This window comes from Centruroides sculpturatus, unplaced genomic scaffold, assembly GCF_000671375.1.
Source record: "Centruroides sculpturatus isolate CEXI.00-Female unplaced genomic scaffold, Cexi_2.0 scaffold33, whole genome shotgun sequence".
Classification (NCBI taxonomy): domain Eukaryota; kingdom Metazoa; phylum Arthropoda; class Arachnida; order Scorpiones; family Buthidae; genus Centruroides; species Centruroides sculpturatus.
In genome coordinates this window covers 646,501-665,921 of record NW_019384325.1, presented here as the reverse complement: position 1 = coordinate 665,921, position 19,421 = coordinate 646,501, and the positions used below count along the sequence as shown (strand labels likewise).

The following is a 19,421-nucleotide window of genomic DNA, read 5'->3' as shown; positions in this document are numbered from 1 at the left end:
ATATATTATTATTTATATATATATAATAATATATACAGTAGATATACACTGTATTTACTTGCATATAAGACGAGGTTTTTATTCAATTTTAATTGTTTCAAAAACCTAGCTCGTTCTATATGTGCAAGCAAAGGATTCTTTGCATTTTTGCAATAATTTTTGTGAACTGTGTGTTTGCATTTTTTACCAGATGCTCACCCTCTGGTATTTGAAAACTAAAATATTTTATCTGGGTCATTTCAATCATTCTTGTGTATTGTCAGGAGTAAAGATGAATAGCAATAGGGAAGCAAAGCTTTTGAATTTAATTCCAATTTGAAATTCCAAAATCACACAGGAGCCCAATATAAGTTTTAATCCATTCCCACATGAAAACAGATCATTATTCGGAAACCAGAATTTGGAAAAACTCGTAAGTGTAATCGACAGAGAGTGGATTCGACTGTTAAGAATTGGCAAAAAAGGTTCCCGATTGTCCAACTTTACATGAACAAATTATATTGTTGATTTTACAAAATTTTTCCTTAATTAAAGTTTAAAATGCCAGTAATTTTTGTGGGACAATGTGTGCATTTATGTTCATTTGATGCATTTTGAGCAGTAGAGCAAGCAACATTTTAAATATGATAAAGTATAAGATGATTCCACAAATTTTCCTCTAATATTAAAAAAGTTTGTATTTAATTTACATAATATTACGTTGATTATTTATTCTTAATATAGGCAAAATGTCTGACTATAATTAGAAAATTTTGTATCAATGCTTGTTTTATTTCTTTGCTACATGCAGATATACTTAAATCACTGTAAAAACATCCTTATGGTAAAGTGATTTCATAATTTTTACCAGAGATTGCACTATGCTAGACTACAATTTTCAAAATACATAAATACATATAATATAGTTTGTTTGGGCTTGTTTGCCAGAGTTGTTATTTTGTTGAAATTTATTGTTATGTGCATGCTTTTACTAATTTTATTAATGTGCTGTGTGTACTAGTGTTATTTATGTAAATGAATATTTTGAATTTGGCTTCAATTTGAAAAACTTGTAGATCTATAAATTTACACTGTCTGTGTTTCCTTAATCTTGAGAATGGAGTTAGATAGATGAAATCCGAGACCAGATATGGAAAAATTTGGAATAAAATGGGGAAAAATTTCCCAACAGATGGTCTACTTGAATACCATATCTTAGAATTTAAGAGAGAAATTAGATTTGCTTTGTGCATGAGAATATCCAAAAGATAAAGGCAAACAACTGTTTATTATTTTTTAAGGAAAAATGACGAAAAATTTTGACAGAGTTATACAAAAGACTAATAAAAAATAAATGAAAAATCATGAAAACTACAATCCAGTAGGAAGTTTTGGAGAGCAAATGTTTTTGATTATCTTAAATGGTTATTATCAATTTCAAGACTGCATGCAGGTAAAGTTAGAAAGGACTAGGTGAATGCATTAGTGTGGACATAAATATTAATATTTAGCTAGATGTTGGTTGACATTAAAGAGTTAGAATGCATGTAAGATTAATGAAACATGCAAAACTGACACTGAAAATACTGCATTTAATTGTTGCCTTTTTATTGTGATGTCTTAAAAGTTGACAGTCTGTAGAAATTAACATTGCATCTATTTGAGAGTAAATCTCCTGGCATTGCGAAAAGGACTAGCATCATGGTGGTGAAGGCATTTGTTTATACATTCATAGATTTTGACATCATCACCAACCTGGCAAAAGAGTAATATAAGAATGATGCCTAGCCCCATAAGATGGTTGTTGAAAATATTGGCTTGTTTGCCAGAGTTGTTATTTTGTTGAAATTTATTGTTATGTGCTTGCTTTTACTAATTTTATTAATGTGCTGTGTGTACTAGTGTTATTTATGTAAATGAATATTTTGAATTTGGCTGCAATTTGAAAAACTTGTAGATCTATAAATTTACACTGTCTGTGTTTCCTTAATCTTGAGAATGGAGTTAGATAGATGAAATCCGAGACCAGATATGGAAATGCTTAAGGGCAGGAGGCCCCGATTAACTGTATATGAACATGCAATGCAAACTGTGTCACATTATTTCAATTCAAAAATTTTCCTCTGTAAGGAGTTAGTTAAATGACTGCATGATTGTATTGCTTACAGGAAAAGTATGATATACAGGGTCTTGTTAACAGAAAAAGTTTTATGTACAGAGCAAGACATTACTAATTAGAGAGATTTTAAATTAAATAAATTAAAAAATATGACTAAAATTTCAGCTTGACATTGTGACAATGTCACAATAAATAATTGCTTGTTAAGCAGTAAAAATGTATTAATATATTTACATTATTTTATTTATTAATCATTATCTTTAGTTTTATTGCAATATTTAAACAGTTTGTTTGTTGCCAGGACAACTAGTTTGATCCTTTGTTTTTGTTACATGTTCAAATTGTGTAAGAAAAAAAGAGTAAATAAAACTGTAATCTATCAACAATAACTGATATTCATGACTACAAAGTAAATTTTATTTTTTTTAAACATGGAAAAGTTAAAAGTAACTTGGAAACAGCATAGAAGTTTGTTTACAAAAGCATGTGATGAGTATGAAAAAGAAGCCGAGTTATTGGATAATGAAAAACTTATAAAGTTAAACCGTTGACATTAAAGAGTTAGAATGCATGTAAGATCAATGAAACATGAAAAACTGACACCAAAAATACTGCATTTAATTGTTGCCTTTTTATCGTGACCTCTTAAAAGTACTAATGAACAAAAGGAAAAATTGATGCTGATGATTCAGGACCAAGTTACAAAAAAAGTTTTTGTAGCAACTAAGGACAATGGTTTGAGAGTGAAATACTGTAAGGATTCTTTTTATGCGATTTTGAAGTTGTGCGGTTTGTATTTCATCCAAAAGTTTCTTGGACAAACATACATATAGGCTTGGACGCCCGCGTATAGACAGTCTCCAAAAATCGTGGAACGCTCAAAGCTCACTCCATTTGTTCCACTGACATAACGTTTATGGATGTAAAGGACAGCTAGATCTACCTTAATCGCTTTAGTTCCTAGCAATTTTTGATATAAATGTAATTAAACATAAAAAATACTTAAAACTGAAAAAAAACGAAAGAAATGCGTTAATTTTGAATAAAAAGCTTTGTCTCGCCCTTCTGTGAAATTTAACACCGATGAGTCATTGTTTACACAGCTGGGTAACCTTGAGAACATTGGGTTTGGATTTTCCGGGTTTAGATTTCCCTTGTCCTCCTGCGACGTCTATTCTCATAGACGTCGCGGGAGGACAAGGGTTTAAAGTAGGGTGAATATTAGCTGACCGTATATTTTAAAATATTTTTAAAAAATTTGGAGACTTAAATAGAGAATTCTGTTCTATTTAATCCTGTTTTTATATTATGACGGGCAAATAGTGCATCACTTTCACAAAATTTGTTATCTGAAGATTAAATTACCCACATTAAATGGTGGTGTGAAGAAATGACTAGGATTCTGGAGACAATTTCAGAAAATTGATGGAGAACCAAATTTAGAAAATCATGATAAATTTACCTATTTATCTCAAGCTGTGAGGAAGGGAACCAAAGAGTTAATGCTTGAGAAAGATTTTGGTCAGCTAGTCATAGGTCTACAGAAGAAATATGTCATGAAGATCATTCTTCTTGAAGTAACCAAGTTATGTCCACAAACTCATCATACTGATCTTGGTTGTGTTTTAAGTTTTCTTCAGGAAAAAGTTGGAGAAGAGAAGGATAATTTAGCCATCAAAAGATTTGATACATCTATTCAAACTGAGCATTCTAATAATTTGTTTGCTTCTAAAACAGAAACTTTTTTCCTTTCTATATTTGAGGAAAGGACTTGCAGTAAAATGATATAGATTAAGAAGAAATGTTTGATTTGCAGTAAATTACAAGGAGTAGTGGTTTGGGCCACTCTAATCACAAAATTAATTTTTCGAGTGAAATGGAATTATTTATCAATACTGAAATTATTAAATTTAGATTACAGGATATAAATAGCCATAATATAATTAGCCATATTATAGCCCGATATTTAGGCGATCGTTTGGTGATGTATTTACTACTCGGGCTATGAGTTGTTGATATTTAAGGATATAAATAATTTTTATTGTTGAATAAATTAAGATTACAAATAATTTGTCGTGTTTTATTGTAAATTTTACAAAATTCAATTACAAAGGGGCGCACCTGTCAGTCGGAGCTACTGGCGTGATTTTGTGCATACTTTGTTTTATTGGAAATACTGAATATTGATAACTAAAATTGTTTATCAGTTTATTTGCTTGTGTTGTTTGCTAGAGTTAGAAAAAATAGTTAAACTTATTAGAAGAGTTAACAACAATAACTAAGATGCAATGTTCTCCAACAAAAAGAGGAAGACCACCAAGTCACCGGACCAAATCAGATAGTAGAAAGGAGGCTTCATCGTCATGTAATGTTAGACTAATAACAGAATATGTACATTTGCCGAAAAGACCTTCCCTGAATCATCATCTGCAGATGCTGGACTGAACCCTGAAACAACACTTCAAAGTTCACAACTTTCAGGTGAGACAATTGAATCTTTATCTTCTCCATCAGATAATCTGAAAAGTTCATCTGATATATCAACTACAGCATTATGGAGTAAAATTTCTGAATTAATTAACACGTCTAATACAAAAATACTTAATCAAATGACATTTATCAAAGAAGAACTGGATCTGATCCATAATAGTGTCCAAGAAACCAAAGAACAAAACAAAAAAAATTAACTGTCAAATTAATAACCTTGAACAACAAATCGTTAATCTGAAGATGGAAAATGAAAATATGCAATATCCAATGGATCATTTGGCAAATGAACAACAATGTAATAATATAATATTATATAGATACCCCAGCAAAACAAGTCCTACCAAATTAGAAATTTATAATTTGGTTAATTTAACATTAAAACTACAAGAAGTTACAATGGATGAATTTATAGCAGTAATACCGATAAGTAAATCAGAATATCCTACTATTAAGTTAATCTTTAAAAATACTAAGATACAAGATTACATATATTCAAGTTTTATTAAAATGAAACAGCAAAACTTATCGAATGAATGGAAAGATACTCAAATTTCACAGGACCTTACTAAGAGATCCAGATTACTTTGCAAACAACTACAGTAGAGCGTCGTTTATCCGAAACGTCGGTTAACTGAAAGCATTCCAGTTTCAAATTTAAATTTTCACTAGTGCTGTGGCGCTGCAATCTTTGGCTATATGTTGGGCTACTCGAATATTCTTTTGTTGGTGTGTATATTTTAGCTGGCAGCACTGGCACTTTTGTGTAGTGTTTTTCTGAGGACTGTGTGTTGTTCTGAATTGAACGTTTTTGATACTAGATCAACTTCTAAAGTATATTGTTTTGGGTTTTTATATTTTTCAATATATTTATTTTGTTTTTAAAAAATAAAGAAATAATTTTTAACGATACAATAGCCACGATTATTATTTTAAAAAGTTTACGTTAGACTTAACATAGACGAAAATTCAACGCGAAGCGATACGCAACGGAGAAAAATTTCAACATGAGATAGATTAATATATTTTTTCATATATAATTGGTTATCCGAACAACCTCAGTTCCTAATTGATTCGGATAAACGACGCTCTACTGTACAGGCACTTCCTTTTTTATATGAATTAAGGAAAGAAGGTCAAGATGTCAAACTTCGTGGTGATATTACTGGGTCAACATTCTTTGACCTATAGTTATGTCAGAGGGGCTGGTATTTACTGAATCCTTTACTCCTTTTACTATATCTAAAACTAAATCACAATGACTTATGGCCAAACAACATTATTCTCTTCAAGATCCATATGATGTGGTTCCACAATCGTCGATGTACACAATAAAACTGAAAGTTTACATTATAAAGTCTACAATCAAAAAGAGTCCCACTTTGTAATTACAGTAGAGCGTCGTTTATCCGAATAAATTGGGGACTGGAGTGATTCGGATAACGAATCATGTACGAAAAAATATATTAATTTATCCCATGTTGAAATTTCTCTCCGTTTCGTGTCGCTTCGCGTTGAATTTTCGTCGATGTTAAGCCTAACAAAGACTATTGTATCGTTAAAAATTATTATTTTTATTTTGTACAAACAAAATAAATTTATTGAAAAATATAAAAACAATAAAAAATTATACTTCAGATGTTAATTTAGTATCAAAAACGTAAAATATTTGAGTAGCCCGAGAAATAGCCGAAGATTGCAGCGCCACAGCACTAGCGAAAATTTAAACTTGCCGACTGGAATGCTTTCGGATAACGGACGTTTCGGATAACCAGCTTTCGGATAAACGACGCTCTACTGTATTAATTGGAACTGTCAAGGTCTTGTGCGGAAAATTCTTACCAGCGAATTTATCTTTTTATTGGAAAATTCACATATACTTGCCATTACAGAAACTTGGATGACCTCATTTTCTGATTCACAAATGAAATACAGTGAAAATTATTATATCGTTACGCAATTGATTCAAAAACCATCAGGACCGGGTCGTTCTTTTGGTGGACTAAATTTATTTATTAAAAAAAAATGGGAGAAATTATATTCACTCAGAAAAGGAATAATTATATGATTGTGCATCTATTAACTAACAATTTAGAAATAGCTAATTTGAAAAATAAAATTTTAGTGCTAATATTGACATATGTTCCCCCAGAACAGCAGCAAATATTACAAGAAATATTTTGTCAATATGAAAATTTGAAAAATACCTTTCCTTATGTAATTAATGTATAATTGGTGACTTAAATGCCCGCATTGAACAATCCATGAATCTGCAATACAAAGAACACAAAAATCAAAAACATTCGTAAATCCAAGGATGTTAAACAGAATAAAATGGGAAATTGTCTTCTAAAACTAACGACGCAGGCTCAACTATATATTCTTAATGGAAGAATTGAAAAGGATTATCCATCTGATTTTACTTGTGTAACTGCTTCTGGTAGCTCAACAATTGATTTGATAATTGTTCGGAATTCTTGATAGACTTATGTTCAGAAATTCAAGTCTTAAATTGCGACTCATCGGATCATTTTCTAGTTAGATCTTGTTTCAGGTCTAATGATTATTACTATAGTAATCATATAATAATTAATTATCAGATAACCGACTATTACTACCAATGTTTTCAAATGCAAATTAGTGATAGGATGAGTTGTTTATTGGTTGAGGATTTTACAGAGGGTATTGCAAAATATACTAAGTTTGAAAATACAATAAAAGAATTTATTAAAACACGAAAGAGTAGAAACTCGAATTTTCAAGGCCCAAAAAACCCATGGTATGATCTTGAGTGTATAAATTTAAAAAAGAAAAAAAACCAAAGCATTACATCAGTTTAGAAAATTATCTACAACTACTGCTTTCAAACAATATCGTCAAATTAAAAATATGTATTATAATTTACTAAAAACAAAAAAATCAAATTATTTTTAAAAAATTATAAACAATAAAACATATGACCTTCTATAGTCTACGATTAAGAAATTACGATGCCCGAAATTTGAACAAACAGTTCAAATAGTAGTTAGTTACGATATTACAATTAGTATGATATTAGTTAATATCAAGTAAATTATATTTACAGTAATACCCCGAACTTACGCGATAGGTGGGACCGAGCGATAACCGCGTAAGTCGGGGTATAATTTCGCAATTTGTGTAAAATCCAAGTCAGATGTATGTAAGCTAATAAATCTTCTCGTTAATCTTATCTCGTCTTTTGATTTGTTCACGGTTACAAGGAATCACCACATAGAGTCCCTCAAGTCTCCGTAGATATAACAAACACAGAAATAGCTACAATTTATTTTGTGTTATTTATGTGTCGATTCCGCGAGACACATCCGAACATGTAAGCTGAACAATAGAGTGAGTAATCAAGAGTTGCGTGGCGCTCAAACAAAAGTGGAATCGACGAGATTTGAAAATCGCGTAAGTCGGGGTAGCGTAAGAAAATATATTCATAAATTTCCATTTATGAATATATTTTCATTGAAGTGACATTTTAAAGTATTTTCTTTTTCCAGAAACAATGGATGCAGCAGTTATTTCATCGAATTCACTGGGGTGTAAGCTTTTGTTAGAACAAAGGAAGGAAAATTGCAGAGAGAATATATTCTTTTCTCCGTTAAGCATTACCGTAGCTCTGTCTATGCTTTATGCAGGAACAAAGGGTAATACGAAGAAACAGATGGAAGAAGTCCTCGGTCTGAAGGAAGACGACCGACAGATACACGAACAGTTTCGAGCTATATTTAAATCTATACGTTCAGAAAAGAACGACTTGGTTTTTAACATCGTTAACCTGTTGGCTGCCGATTTGTCTTATAACATATTACCGGATTTTGCGGAGGGACTGAGATCGAATTATTCCGTCGACGTCAAAAAGTATAATTTTGGTGACGAGTCCGAGAGGGCGTGTTCGGAAATTAACAAGTTCCGAAGCCACTCGGTCGAAAATAAAGTGTCTGACCGAGGCCACTCGGTCGAAAATAAAGAATCTGTTTCCTCCCGATTCCGTCCAAGCCGACACGAGACTAGTTTTCGCCAATGCCATTTATTTTAAGGGAATGTGGGGATCGCCTTTTAATAGGAATAAAACGTCAAAGAAACCTTTCTATGCAATTAATAAGAAACGAAAAATGGTCGAAATGATGTTTAAGAAGGACCATTATAATCATACGTTTTCGGTAGAATTAAATGCTTCATTTCTGGAAATTCCATATTCTGGAGAAGAATACAGTATTGTAATTATTTTACCAAAGGAAAAAAAAAAAGGACTTCCCTATGTCGAAAATGATATTTCACTGGAAAGTGTAAATAAAGGAATTCGGATGATGAGTAAAAAGAAAGTTTTATTGTACCTTCCAAGATTCAAATTAGAAGAAAATCTTCCTCTGAAGGATCTTCTGATACAATTAGGAATGGTCGATGCTTTCAACAGTAGTGCAGATTTATCGGGCATTGGTGGCGAGAAAGATCTCTACGTGTCTGCCGCTTTACACAAGGCATTCGTCGAAGTTAACGAAGAAGGTACTGAAGCCGCAGCGGCAACGGGGTTACCTGTGACCTTATATAGCACCGCTAAAATATCACCTGTAAATTTTGTCGTAGATCGCCCATTTATGTTCGTAATAACAGAGACGTCATCTGGTTTGATCTTATTTATTGGGAGCGTTTATAATATTTCTTAATTGTGTAATATTTCTGAAATCACGATCTGATATTATTGTATTTTTAATATAATAATATCGTGATTTCAGAAATATTGAATGATAAACTTATAAGTTAAAACTTTCTTAAAGAACATGAACTGAGTTTGAAAAAAAGTATTTTTTGTAGAGTAGAAACAATACCAGACCAAATGTATTCGGAATTCCAGAAAACCGGCTAGCTTTAATTTGGCGTACTGTGGTTTCCAAGTGGTCATTGTTTTGGTTTCTGCCCCATAAATGTCGCAAGACACCAATTCCAGCGTGACTGTTAGCATACGGTGTTATAAACACAGTTTCGTTCGTTACTTTCCAGTGTTTATCTTTCTCGTGTATATATTTGCCTGTGCCCGGAAAACTGGAAAATTCAGAAATCCGGGCCACTTCCGTCACAATCTTGCCAGATATTAGGTCTAGTACCATGTAATAGAATATCATTCTTGCACAATAAGTAAGTTTACATTATTACTTAAAATTAATATAGAAGCATAAGAATTTTATCATCGGAAGATCGAAGTCTATCGTCAAAAGGCGCTTCCAATTACAGTAGTTGCTTGTTAATAAAATATTAAAGATATGTACCATAACAAAGATGTAATAAAATATTCTGATGATAAATTTTTGATGAGTGAGTGTTGTTTTCGGATTAACACACTGGAAATCTCCCTAGAGTAATACTCCTCAAACTGTTCATGGATGAGTTTTTTCATTCCAACACCTGTCCGACCAGTATTTTCATGAAATTACATAAAAATAGTTATATAACAACGGAGTTTAAATGTAATTTTTTGATTAAATTATTAATAAAAACACAATAATAAAATTTAGCCTAAGTAATTTTTTTAAAATGTTTTTCGGGGCGTTTTCGAGAGTTCTTAGGAGAGGCTTTTCAATAATGACTCTCTTCTTCAGCGAGTCACAATCACCTAGCACAATTAGGCTACTGTTCTCTGAGCAATACAAATTTCGCTATTTCTATATTTTAATGAAAATTTTACGTAAAAATAAATCGCCGATTTTAACATATACATAATATGAATAATATAAATAGGAGTTATATTTGAGATACTTCTCCTGAAAATAATTACCCGCGATGTTACTGTGCTAAAGCAATGGCTACCCTTTTGACAATATTACGTTTGGTGCGTTAATTTAATAGCGGTCGCTCTGCCTCTCCGCCATTCGAAAATCTCTCAAATTACGTCGAGAGCATTCGTCACTGTTTTTTATAGCTCCTTGTCTTTCAAGTACTTTTACAATGTATTTTTATTTTGTTTTAATTAATTTGCAAGATATGAATTTTACATACTTCTAACTTAGATAATGTCGTATATCTCACCCCAAAATATCTATTGAATTTCTGTAAATCAATTTATTTTTACGTTTAATTTATTGATTTACACGTAGCACCATCCATTGGAAAAAAATTAACAAAATTATAAACTAAATATAATTTTTATAAAAAGGATATACAGTAATTTTAAATAAAATATATACATTAAATTTACTTAATTTTAAATACAATATATATGTTATATTTACTTAATTACTGCGACAGGTAGCATATAGCACTTGCCACTCGGATTTTTTCATTTCAAACGATACTTTCTTAATAAGTGCCCTCCAGTAGTCAGATGGATAAAACTCTGCCACCGAACACAGATAGTGTCGTGGGTTCAGGCATGTCCAACGGGCGGGCCACGTGCAGTTTTCCGCGTTTTCTTGACGTTAGTAACACCTAAATAGAGGCCTAGTTCCCGTAAAAGTCTTTCCGGGATGCATTTCCCTCGGCAGATCGCTCACGGGTCACGTTGCCATAACCTTAAAAACTAAACTAATTCTAACGAACAATTATTTATTGTGACATCTTCACAATGTCGGGTTGCAATTTTTCGTCACGATGTTTTCAATTCTTGTAGGTATGTCTTGCCCCTATACATCATAATTTTCTTACCAATAGGGTCGTGCCGATTATCTATCTAACTGTTTTCAGGGTAAAATTTTGAATTGCAGTAGCATTACTTTCGGTTTACACCGGAAGTTTGTATATACTTAACCCGAATCTTTCTGACCATACGCTTTCCATGTCTGGTCTCGAATTTCATCTATCTATCTTTTCTCGAGATGAAGGAACACACAAGCTGACGACAGTCGGAATTTATAGGCTACAATTTTTTCAAATTGCAACCCAATATTTTTTTATAAATGCGATATTTACGAGAATATACTTCCCATGTATTTTTTTCCATCTGTTGCAAAAACATAAACACTATTATCACATAAAAGCAATTATTATAGCATTTTTACAAGACTTTTTTATTTAAACAAGTCATATGAAGTCTTTCGAACGTTAAGATTAGCAATTTCGATCAGGTGCGAGGTATCACAACCTCTCTAACGAGGATCAATTTTCAAATATTAAATAACCAAATTGTTTATATGGATTCGTTTTAATGTTTATTATATTATAATGTTTGACTTTTAAAAGTACTTTATGCTTTTCTAATCTTCTAATTTTAATTTTTGGTATAGTTATTTTGTGCCCTGGCAACGCCAAGTTTATCTGCTAGTCAATGTTGCCACGTCTACCGAATTTTCGGTAGATCTACCGATTTTGGGACCGACCTACCGATCTACCGATTGAAGCACCAAATCTACCGAAAAGTTTACGATAATTCAAGAAACAAATTTTTATTTTCAATGTATCTAAAAATTCTCAATAAAACATTTCTTTGTACCTTCATTTCTTATATATTGTAAGAGACTTTATTGCAAAGACTATATCTCGTTTTGTTGAGAATATCTCGTGTCTGTCCCATTCTTCAGCTAATGTAGAAAGAATATTTTCGTAAATAAATCTGTTAAACACGAAACACGGAAATAAACTGAGCTCTGAAACAATCACTGGCGTAAGCCAGTAATTGTTTCAGAGCTGCTACTTACTAAACAATTAATTGGAAAAAATTACTGTTACGATTTTCCTGTAAAAGCTAATTTAATTTCAAAAATAACAGTGTTAAAAACATACAAACGGAAGATATTGAATAATAATTATTATTAATATCCGAAAAATAAAAGGTAATACTGTATTTTGTTTAAAAAATAAGACAAAATTTACCTACTTAATTAGTAAATAATTATTTTTTTACATAAGTGTTCTGTGTTAGTTTTTTGTTTTTTATTGTTTTATAGTGTATAATAAAATAAATGACAAAAAAGAATGTTACTGTTTATGTGCAACCTCCTTTTTGCCACAAAAAGTCGATTTACCGAAATCTACCGAAAATTGCTTAAGGAATCTATCGATGGCAAGCAAATCGACGTGGCAACATTGCTGCTAGTTCCTAACTGAGCATGCGCGACGTCACAGTATCGTCTGGTAAAGTAAATACGAGTAAGTTCAAAACTTTTATATTTATTTATTCGGAAAATAATAATAAATGTATCCGTTGCGATAAATAGGCACACTATTCTTGTGCTAATATTGAATAAAACGATAGTTTAACTATTTTAATATGTCCTTCGTGTATATAAAAATAATATCCACGGGTGGGACAAGATGGTGCATTTTAATATACAGTCGACCCCCCTATAACACTGCTGATAATTCCGTTTTATATGAATTCCAATGGAATTCATATAAAACGGAATTATCAACAGTGTTATAGGGGAATCGACTGTAATTTTAAAATATTAAATTTTCTTGTTTTTAAAAACGTTTTTCAAAAATTAAATTTTATATTATATATTACCAAATGTTGCAGTTGCTGAGAATAAAAAAATTATTGTTTTCATTCAAGTGGTTGCCATCTTATGACTTTTCAAATCTTAACGTCCTCATCCTGCCCCACCTTCCCCTACTAATAAATGGCTCCATATATGAATTTAGAGTTCTTACGTAGAAGTGTAAGCTTCGGATCTAAAGATGAGATGTTATCTCTCTAAAAAAATGTTTATTTTATTTATAAAAATAGGCTTTTTCTTTTATAATTATTTTAAATTAAAAATTTTTATGTTTGAGTTCCAAAAATTATTATGATTGCTGACAATTCGTGCTTATCTTTATGAATAGTCTTTAAAACTGGAATTACTTAGCTTACGACAGAATTTAATATTTGATCTTGAATTCGGCAACTTTAAGTAAACTAATTTGTTTAAAATAGAATATCTGAGTGTGTGAATAATGAACAATATATGAATGATTTTGTAGAAAGGAGTTGCATTGACTGATTGCAGTTAGAATTTTTGTGTTCTTGTAATGGATTCGGTCCTAAAAGTTAATTGTTCTATTTTATAATTGGATGATTTATTTATTTATTCATTGATTTTTTTCTTTTAAAGATAAAATTTTGGCTTTATTATCTCTTGCTTTTGTTAAAAACAAGTGTTTCACCAAAGGAAATACTAGATAATTATTTTAGCATATTAGAAGTATATTTGTATTACCATCAGATAATTTTAGTAATCAAAATACAGGATATCCAAAAAGATGTTTATTATTATACAAATTATTAACACACGAATGAAGTGGTTAGTGGTAAAAGAAAGAATAGAAAGAGCAAAAGCGAGATACGAGTTGGACACATAACAGATTATGTTTATGCTTCGAGCAGATTTTTTTACTACCCGCGCAGTTCGAACTCCGAGGTAAATTTTGTCGAATTTTGCGTACGAACTCTGAAGTGTTCGAAGTTAGAGTCGTTTGAAGTACGATATGCCACTGTATAACTACAGTGGTACCTCAGGATACGAAATTAATCCGTTCCGAAACTGAGATCGTATCATGAAAATGTCGTAAGGTGGATCATTTTTTCCCATACGATTACATGTAAAATCAAATAATTCGTGTTAACGCGAAAAACATACTCAAATTAAAGCCAAGTAATACATTAAAAAAATAACTGTAGTAAGAAAAACAAATGAAAAATGCGAACTAATGTAACGTCGTATGGTGAGTTTTTGTTCGTATCGTGAAGCAAAAATATGTTCGAATTTCATGTCGTATCCTGAAAATTTCGTATGCTGGGGCGTTCGTAACCTGAGGTACCACTGTATTTTTAAAAAAGGACACAAATTAATCATAAATCATTTTATTTAAAAATTGCATGTTCCTCGTGTGAATTACTATTCTTCTAATATAGGAAGGCGAACGTGTTTGAATTCGTTTTCTAAAGCCGCTCTTAAATTCTTTTCCACGAAACCCGCCAACTGTTCTTCAAATTTATTGGCTAGAGGATCTACAATTCCGGATATAATCCAAGATAAATAGCTCAAGCCTGTCATTTCTACATCGATATCATCCATATTGACTATTTTCAAGTATTCTAATTCTGCGTGTGCTTCGGGTTCGAGATCCTGTCGAACTCGAATGTCGATTGTAAAGTTTGCTGCTTTGATGAAAGCGAAACCCGATCTGATCTTACGAAGTATATGTTTTCTCCATTTATATCTTCCTGCCACTTCGTCTACACCTAAACGACCTTCGAACGTGTGGGAATTTTCGTTGATAATTACATTTGTGGGTCCAACTCTTTCTAATTCATCCAAACCCCATGCTACACCTTCCGTATATTCTGCCCATCCTTCGAAATCTGGAAGATGTAATGGATGAGGGACTTGCTCTATGGCTTTCTTTATGACGATGTCTATATATTCTTCGGCAGTTTTATCACCTGTAACAAACCAAATACGCATTATTGTTATATCTTATAAATATTTCTACATAAATCCACGATTAGTCAAAATTGGGTTAATTCTGACTGCATTTAAGCCGAGATTAACCCAAAACTAATAGCAATTGGTGTATTGTAATAATTATAAAATTAAATTACAAGATAATTAGAATTTTATGCCTTTCTGAAGTCAGATAATACTGGCCCATTACAACAAGTTCAACGTAAAGGAACTTCATAAAATATATTTATTTAATGAATTTTAAAATGTTTACATTATTATGCGAGTGACAAACGAACAACCGGCTTCTTTATAGGATCATAAACAAAATAATTATTAAGCAATTTGACACAGTCCTCCATCTGTTGTTAAATAAAATAATTATAAATAAATAATTTAATTTTAGAATATCCTGGAGATAAAGATCCTCCCCGAACAGGAATATAACCCGCAACTTCTGCTAAATAGGAGCCAGTTTCCATTAAAGATCCTCCCGATACGCACCCCTCCTTGGCAAATCGTTCATCGGACTAAGCTAAAATGAATAGATAATTGGCTTGTTCAGTTTTTTAATAATTGCTTTAAATGTTTCCACATCAAAGTGAGGGAAAAAAATGCTATAGAGTAGCGAAAAATATAGTGTATAAGTTCGAAATGCTTTATAGCATTTCGAACTTATACACTATATTTTTCGCTACTCGCGAAAAATTTTCGCGAAAAACGTATAACTCGAGTGTCTTGTAATGGAGCACTGTGCAGAAAACCTTTAAAATACAATTGCAAAAACGTACAACTGAGAAATGTATAAACGAAATTCGACTGTATTATAATAAAAAGTCACTTACCTCTAACAGCAAAAACGAAGAGAGCCAAAAAGCAAAGTGTTTTCATATTTAACTTTTATCTAAAAAAAGTATTCAAATATTAATTTTTGCAACGTTTTACAAAATCTTTTCTAATGACAACGTCTTACCCGGCTTGTCCAGTCGAATGTGATTATAAAGGCAAGCTCTTACATTTTGTTACATTATCAGGTTACAAAGTTCAATATTCTGAAATAGTATACATACGCACGTTTCGTCACATGAAAATTTCAAATGAATTTATCCGATAACGCCATTTACCCTGTCAGATTCATATTCGGTCACAATATTTATTGTTACGAAATTTGTAATGTCTGTGATTTATATTATTATTGTGTACGTCAGGAGAAACTGTTTAAAATTTAATTTATTTCGATAAATTTTATTTTCAAATATCTATTTTTAAAAATTTTTCGCCATCTTATGGGCCAGGTCCTCAATGGGAATAAATAGGATTCTCAAGTGTGATTGAGAGAGCATTACACTTTGACATGAAACTGTAACAAATTACGAGAAGTCGAATATGATTTTCAGTGTTGTTTTGTTTGTGTTCGGTGTTTGAACAGGGCAATGAAACTCGCGGGTTCTGCTTCCTGGAAAGACTTTGTATGGAAAACCGACCCCTATTCAGATGTTACAAACGTGAAGAAAATCTGATAAACTAATGTGACTAGCCCTTTGTAGTGGTGCGAACTCTCGACAAATTGTACTCAATAGCCACTGATGAGCTTCAGTGTTTGGTATCAATACACGTGTATTCTTGAATGTTTTGTTAGCGTGCACTAAATAAAATGGTTGTTAACATCTTCAATGTTAACATTAGTATAATACTTAACCTTTCGTAGGTAACATTTTAAAATAATCTGTTGTTTATTACTGTCTAGAGCCTGTGTTTCTCTCTGTTCCCTTTTGCTACGCCTCTGAATTCGCACAGATTCAAGTCCATGCATTTTTTAAAATTATATATTTTAATTTATAACATATTTCTTTCTTAAATTTATGCATTATTTCTCATCAAATATGTTATCATAATACATTTTTTTTAAAACAAAATTGATATAATAACATCTGAATGCTTATCTGTCTTCCCACAATATTCTGATATAAAGTTTTCGTAAGAGAGATAGACTTTCACGTATAATTAGATAATTCTGAGAAGTATTACAGACAGACTTACTTGTTAGATTATAAAGTTAATAAAATTACAATGGTGATCCGAAAGTCGAATTATTCAAATATTTTGCTTGTAATATCTGATTAAGACAGTGACGAAGATCATTCGGATAACAAATTTGAATGTTTTTTTTTTTTCTCATAATGCAAACAGTTTTCTTCGAAGTGTAATTATTTAAAAACCTTTTTAACTGGAAATACTTTGTTACAACGTACAAAAAATTCAAAATGTGCCAATGGGGATGCTTCCCGGAAGCACTTTCTACGAGAAGCAGGACCCCCATTTAGATATTTGACACGTGAAGAAACTCGAAAACTGTAAGCAGTAGGGGACGAACCCGCGATTATTTAACAGTGTTCGATGGTTTTCTCCACTCGGCCACTGGTGGGTTGGAATAATAAGTGAAATTAAAGTCTTTCTTATGGTCTTTTTTACTTATTCTGTGCGTTATATAATGTATTTCGCTATGGAAACATGTTACTCAATTGATATAATATATCTAAGATTTTTAATTATAATAAATAATAGTCTACTCTTTATTGTCAAAGTAATATCTTTACAAAGAAAGGTTCTAAAAGGAAGCGGTACACAATTTCACAAGATATCTTTGTATTGAAATTTTTGCAATATAATGCAACTGTTTGAAAAGGCTTTCGGGAAGATTATTTCTCGGATAATTTATGTATAAACTAAGTCTATAAAGAGAAGAAGATAATTAAGATAAGCAATATCATAAAGGTATTTATAGCTTTAATAATTGCTGATAACATTCAATTTGAACATGTTGTTTTTAATTTTACACTCTATATAGAAGGAACAATATTTAGTCGTCTCTCATAGTTTAGCGAAAGAGATAGCTTAATAATTTATAATTATTGGCTCGCCCAATCTGAGAAACTTTTTTGAGTGGTTTGTCTCGGATATGTCGGACCAATTGTAGACATGAATAAATTTAAATAGGCATGGAATAAAATGGGCTTTCTTAGTTTCCATAGGTCGGAGAGTCAAAAACGAAAAAAAATATATAAAAATTTAAAATATGTAAACATTGCTATCAAAAACACTTATCCCGAAATCTGCATGTTACAAAGTATGGAAACACACGACTGTTTTGTTTCACGTCGTGAGTTATAAGTCGTTAGAAATGCCTAATTTCATTAGACAAATTCTGAAATATATGCCTATTTCAACATCTACGGACACCATTTTAAGAAGTCACCAGAAAACCTAGACAGATTCTGAAACAAACGTGTATTACGAGATGTGCTAGCGCTTTCATATATGGCAAGGGTCTTCTTGAAATGAATAATTTCTCTATGTGATTAAAACATATATATATTTAAATTAATGTATTTTATTTCGTTTATAATGTGACATAGTGGGAAAATACTAAGTCTGAAATGTACAGTACATTTTTGAGAAAAAATAAATATAGAGCAAAAGATATCAATGTGTCAATCTACGACTTGTGGTGTGATTGTCCTTTAATAAAATATAACCACATTGTTATGTACTGTACATTTGAAAAAATAAACTATAGGACGAAATGCTTTACCATTAATAGTGTGACGAGTTTAAAAATGTTCACGATGAAGATAGGAATGATAGGTCTGAGATCGGCAACCTTATTGAGTATTCGAATTCCAAAGATCAAGAAAAATCGTGCTTTACAATTACAAAAATTATATTAAAAATATATAAAATTTGATAAAACTTCGATAAAATTTGAGTTCTTTTTTTTTCTTTTTACAATTAGTTTTGTTGCTAAAGGTTTTCCAGACGTTAACGAACAACATTTCTCCGAATTGTTACTGAAACTTTAGATTATCATAAACTGTGCAAGACGAGTACCGAAAATGCTGGCAGACGCTCACAAAAACCACAGAATGACATCTACACGCGCATTTTTGGGCCAGAAAAAGAGGGAGACGAATTATTTCCCATATTGTGACTGGTGTAACGAAACTTGGATTTGTTATACCAATGTCGAATCCAAACAACAATCCGTTATTCAAATTCAACAAAAGCAAAAAGGTTCAAACAAAGTCGATCTGCTCGAATGATTATGGCAACGTGTTCTGGGACCAAAAAGGTGTGCTTTTCGTAGATTTCGTGAAACTGGACAGCCCAATTCAGAACCACTTTTTTTTGCAATATGCCTCGTATTAATGACTGCTTCGCGATAACAACATAGGGCAATCTGCCATGCTGATACTTTCGGATGATTAGGGGAGATCGGGGCAACTTCGGCATGCGGGGCAAGTTTGTCAAGCGCTTTTTTTAAAAAACAAATTGAAAGGAGACTTTGGTTATAGGTTAGGCAGTTGAGTTTTATTGGTGGCTTGTTGAGTGTAGTGTTTTTATTGTTCTCCAACAAGCGTAGTTGAATTATCAAGCAAATTTTCATTTTCGTT

General features: G+C 31.6%; 2 protein-coding genes across 2 annotated transcripts in view; one reads left to right on the top strand and one right to left on the bottom strand.

Moving 5' to 3' along the window:
* The window catches only part of LOC111627122 (leukocyte elastase inhibitor-like), an 18,191-nt gene extending 8,285 nt beyond the window's left edge, over positions 1 to 9,906 (top strand). The window contains exons 3-4 of the mRNA XM_023370688.1: positions 8,113 to 8,491; positions 8,523 to 9,906. Coding sequence (XP_023226456.1) covers positions 8,118 to 8,491; positions 8,523 to 9,279 — 1,131 coding nt within the window. The 5' untranslated portion in view covers positions 8,113 to 8,117 and the 3' untranslated portion in view covers positions 9,280 to 9,906. The remainder of the gene's footprint in view (positions 1 to 8,112; positions 8,492 to 8,522) is intronic.
* A 4,465-nt stretch (positions 9,907 to 14,371) lies between these two features.
* LOC111627115 lies at positions 14,372 to 16,012 on the bottom strand. Its single transcript, XM_023370678.1, has 3 exons — positions 15,944 to 16,012; positions 15,816 to 15,874; positions 14,372 to 14,969 (listed from the first exon to the last, which is right to left on the bottom strand). Exons 2-3 carry the CDS (start codon positions 15,859 to 15,861, stop codon positions 14,422 to 14,424), a joined length of 594 nt encoding a protein of 197 aa, XP_023226446.1. The 5' UTR covers positions 15,862 to 15,874; positions 15,944 to 16,012; the 3' UTR covers positions 14,372 to 14,421.
* Positions 16,013 to 19,421: the final 3,409 nt, after the last annotated feature.

Excerpts from the sequence above, each read along its gene's own strand:
- LOC111627115 (XM_023370678.1), bottom strand. The coding sequence starts at position 15,861 with ATGAAAACACTTTGCTTTTTGGCTCTCTTCGTTTTTGCTGTTAGAG. Across the intron at positions 14,970-15,815 it reads CTTCGTTTTTGCTGTTAGAG|GTGATAAAACTGCCGAAGAA; the intron begins GTAAGTGACTTT and ends GGTTTGTTACAG.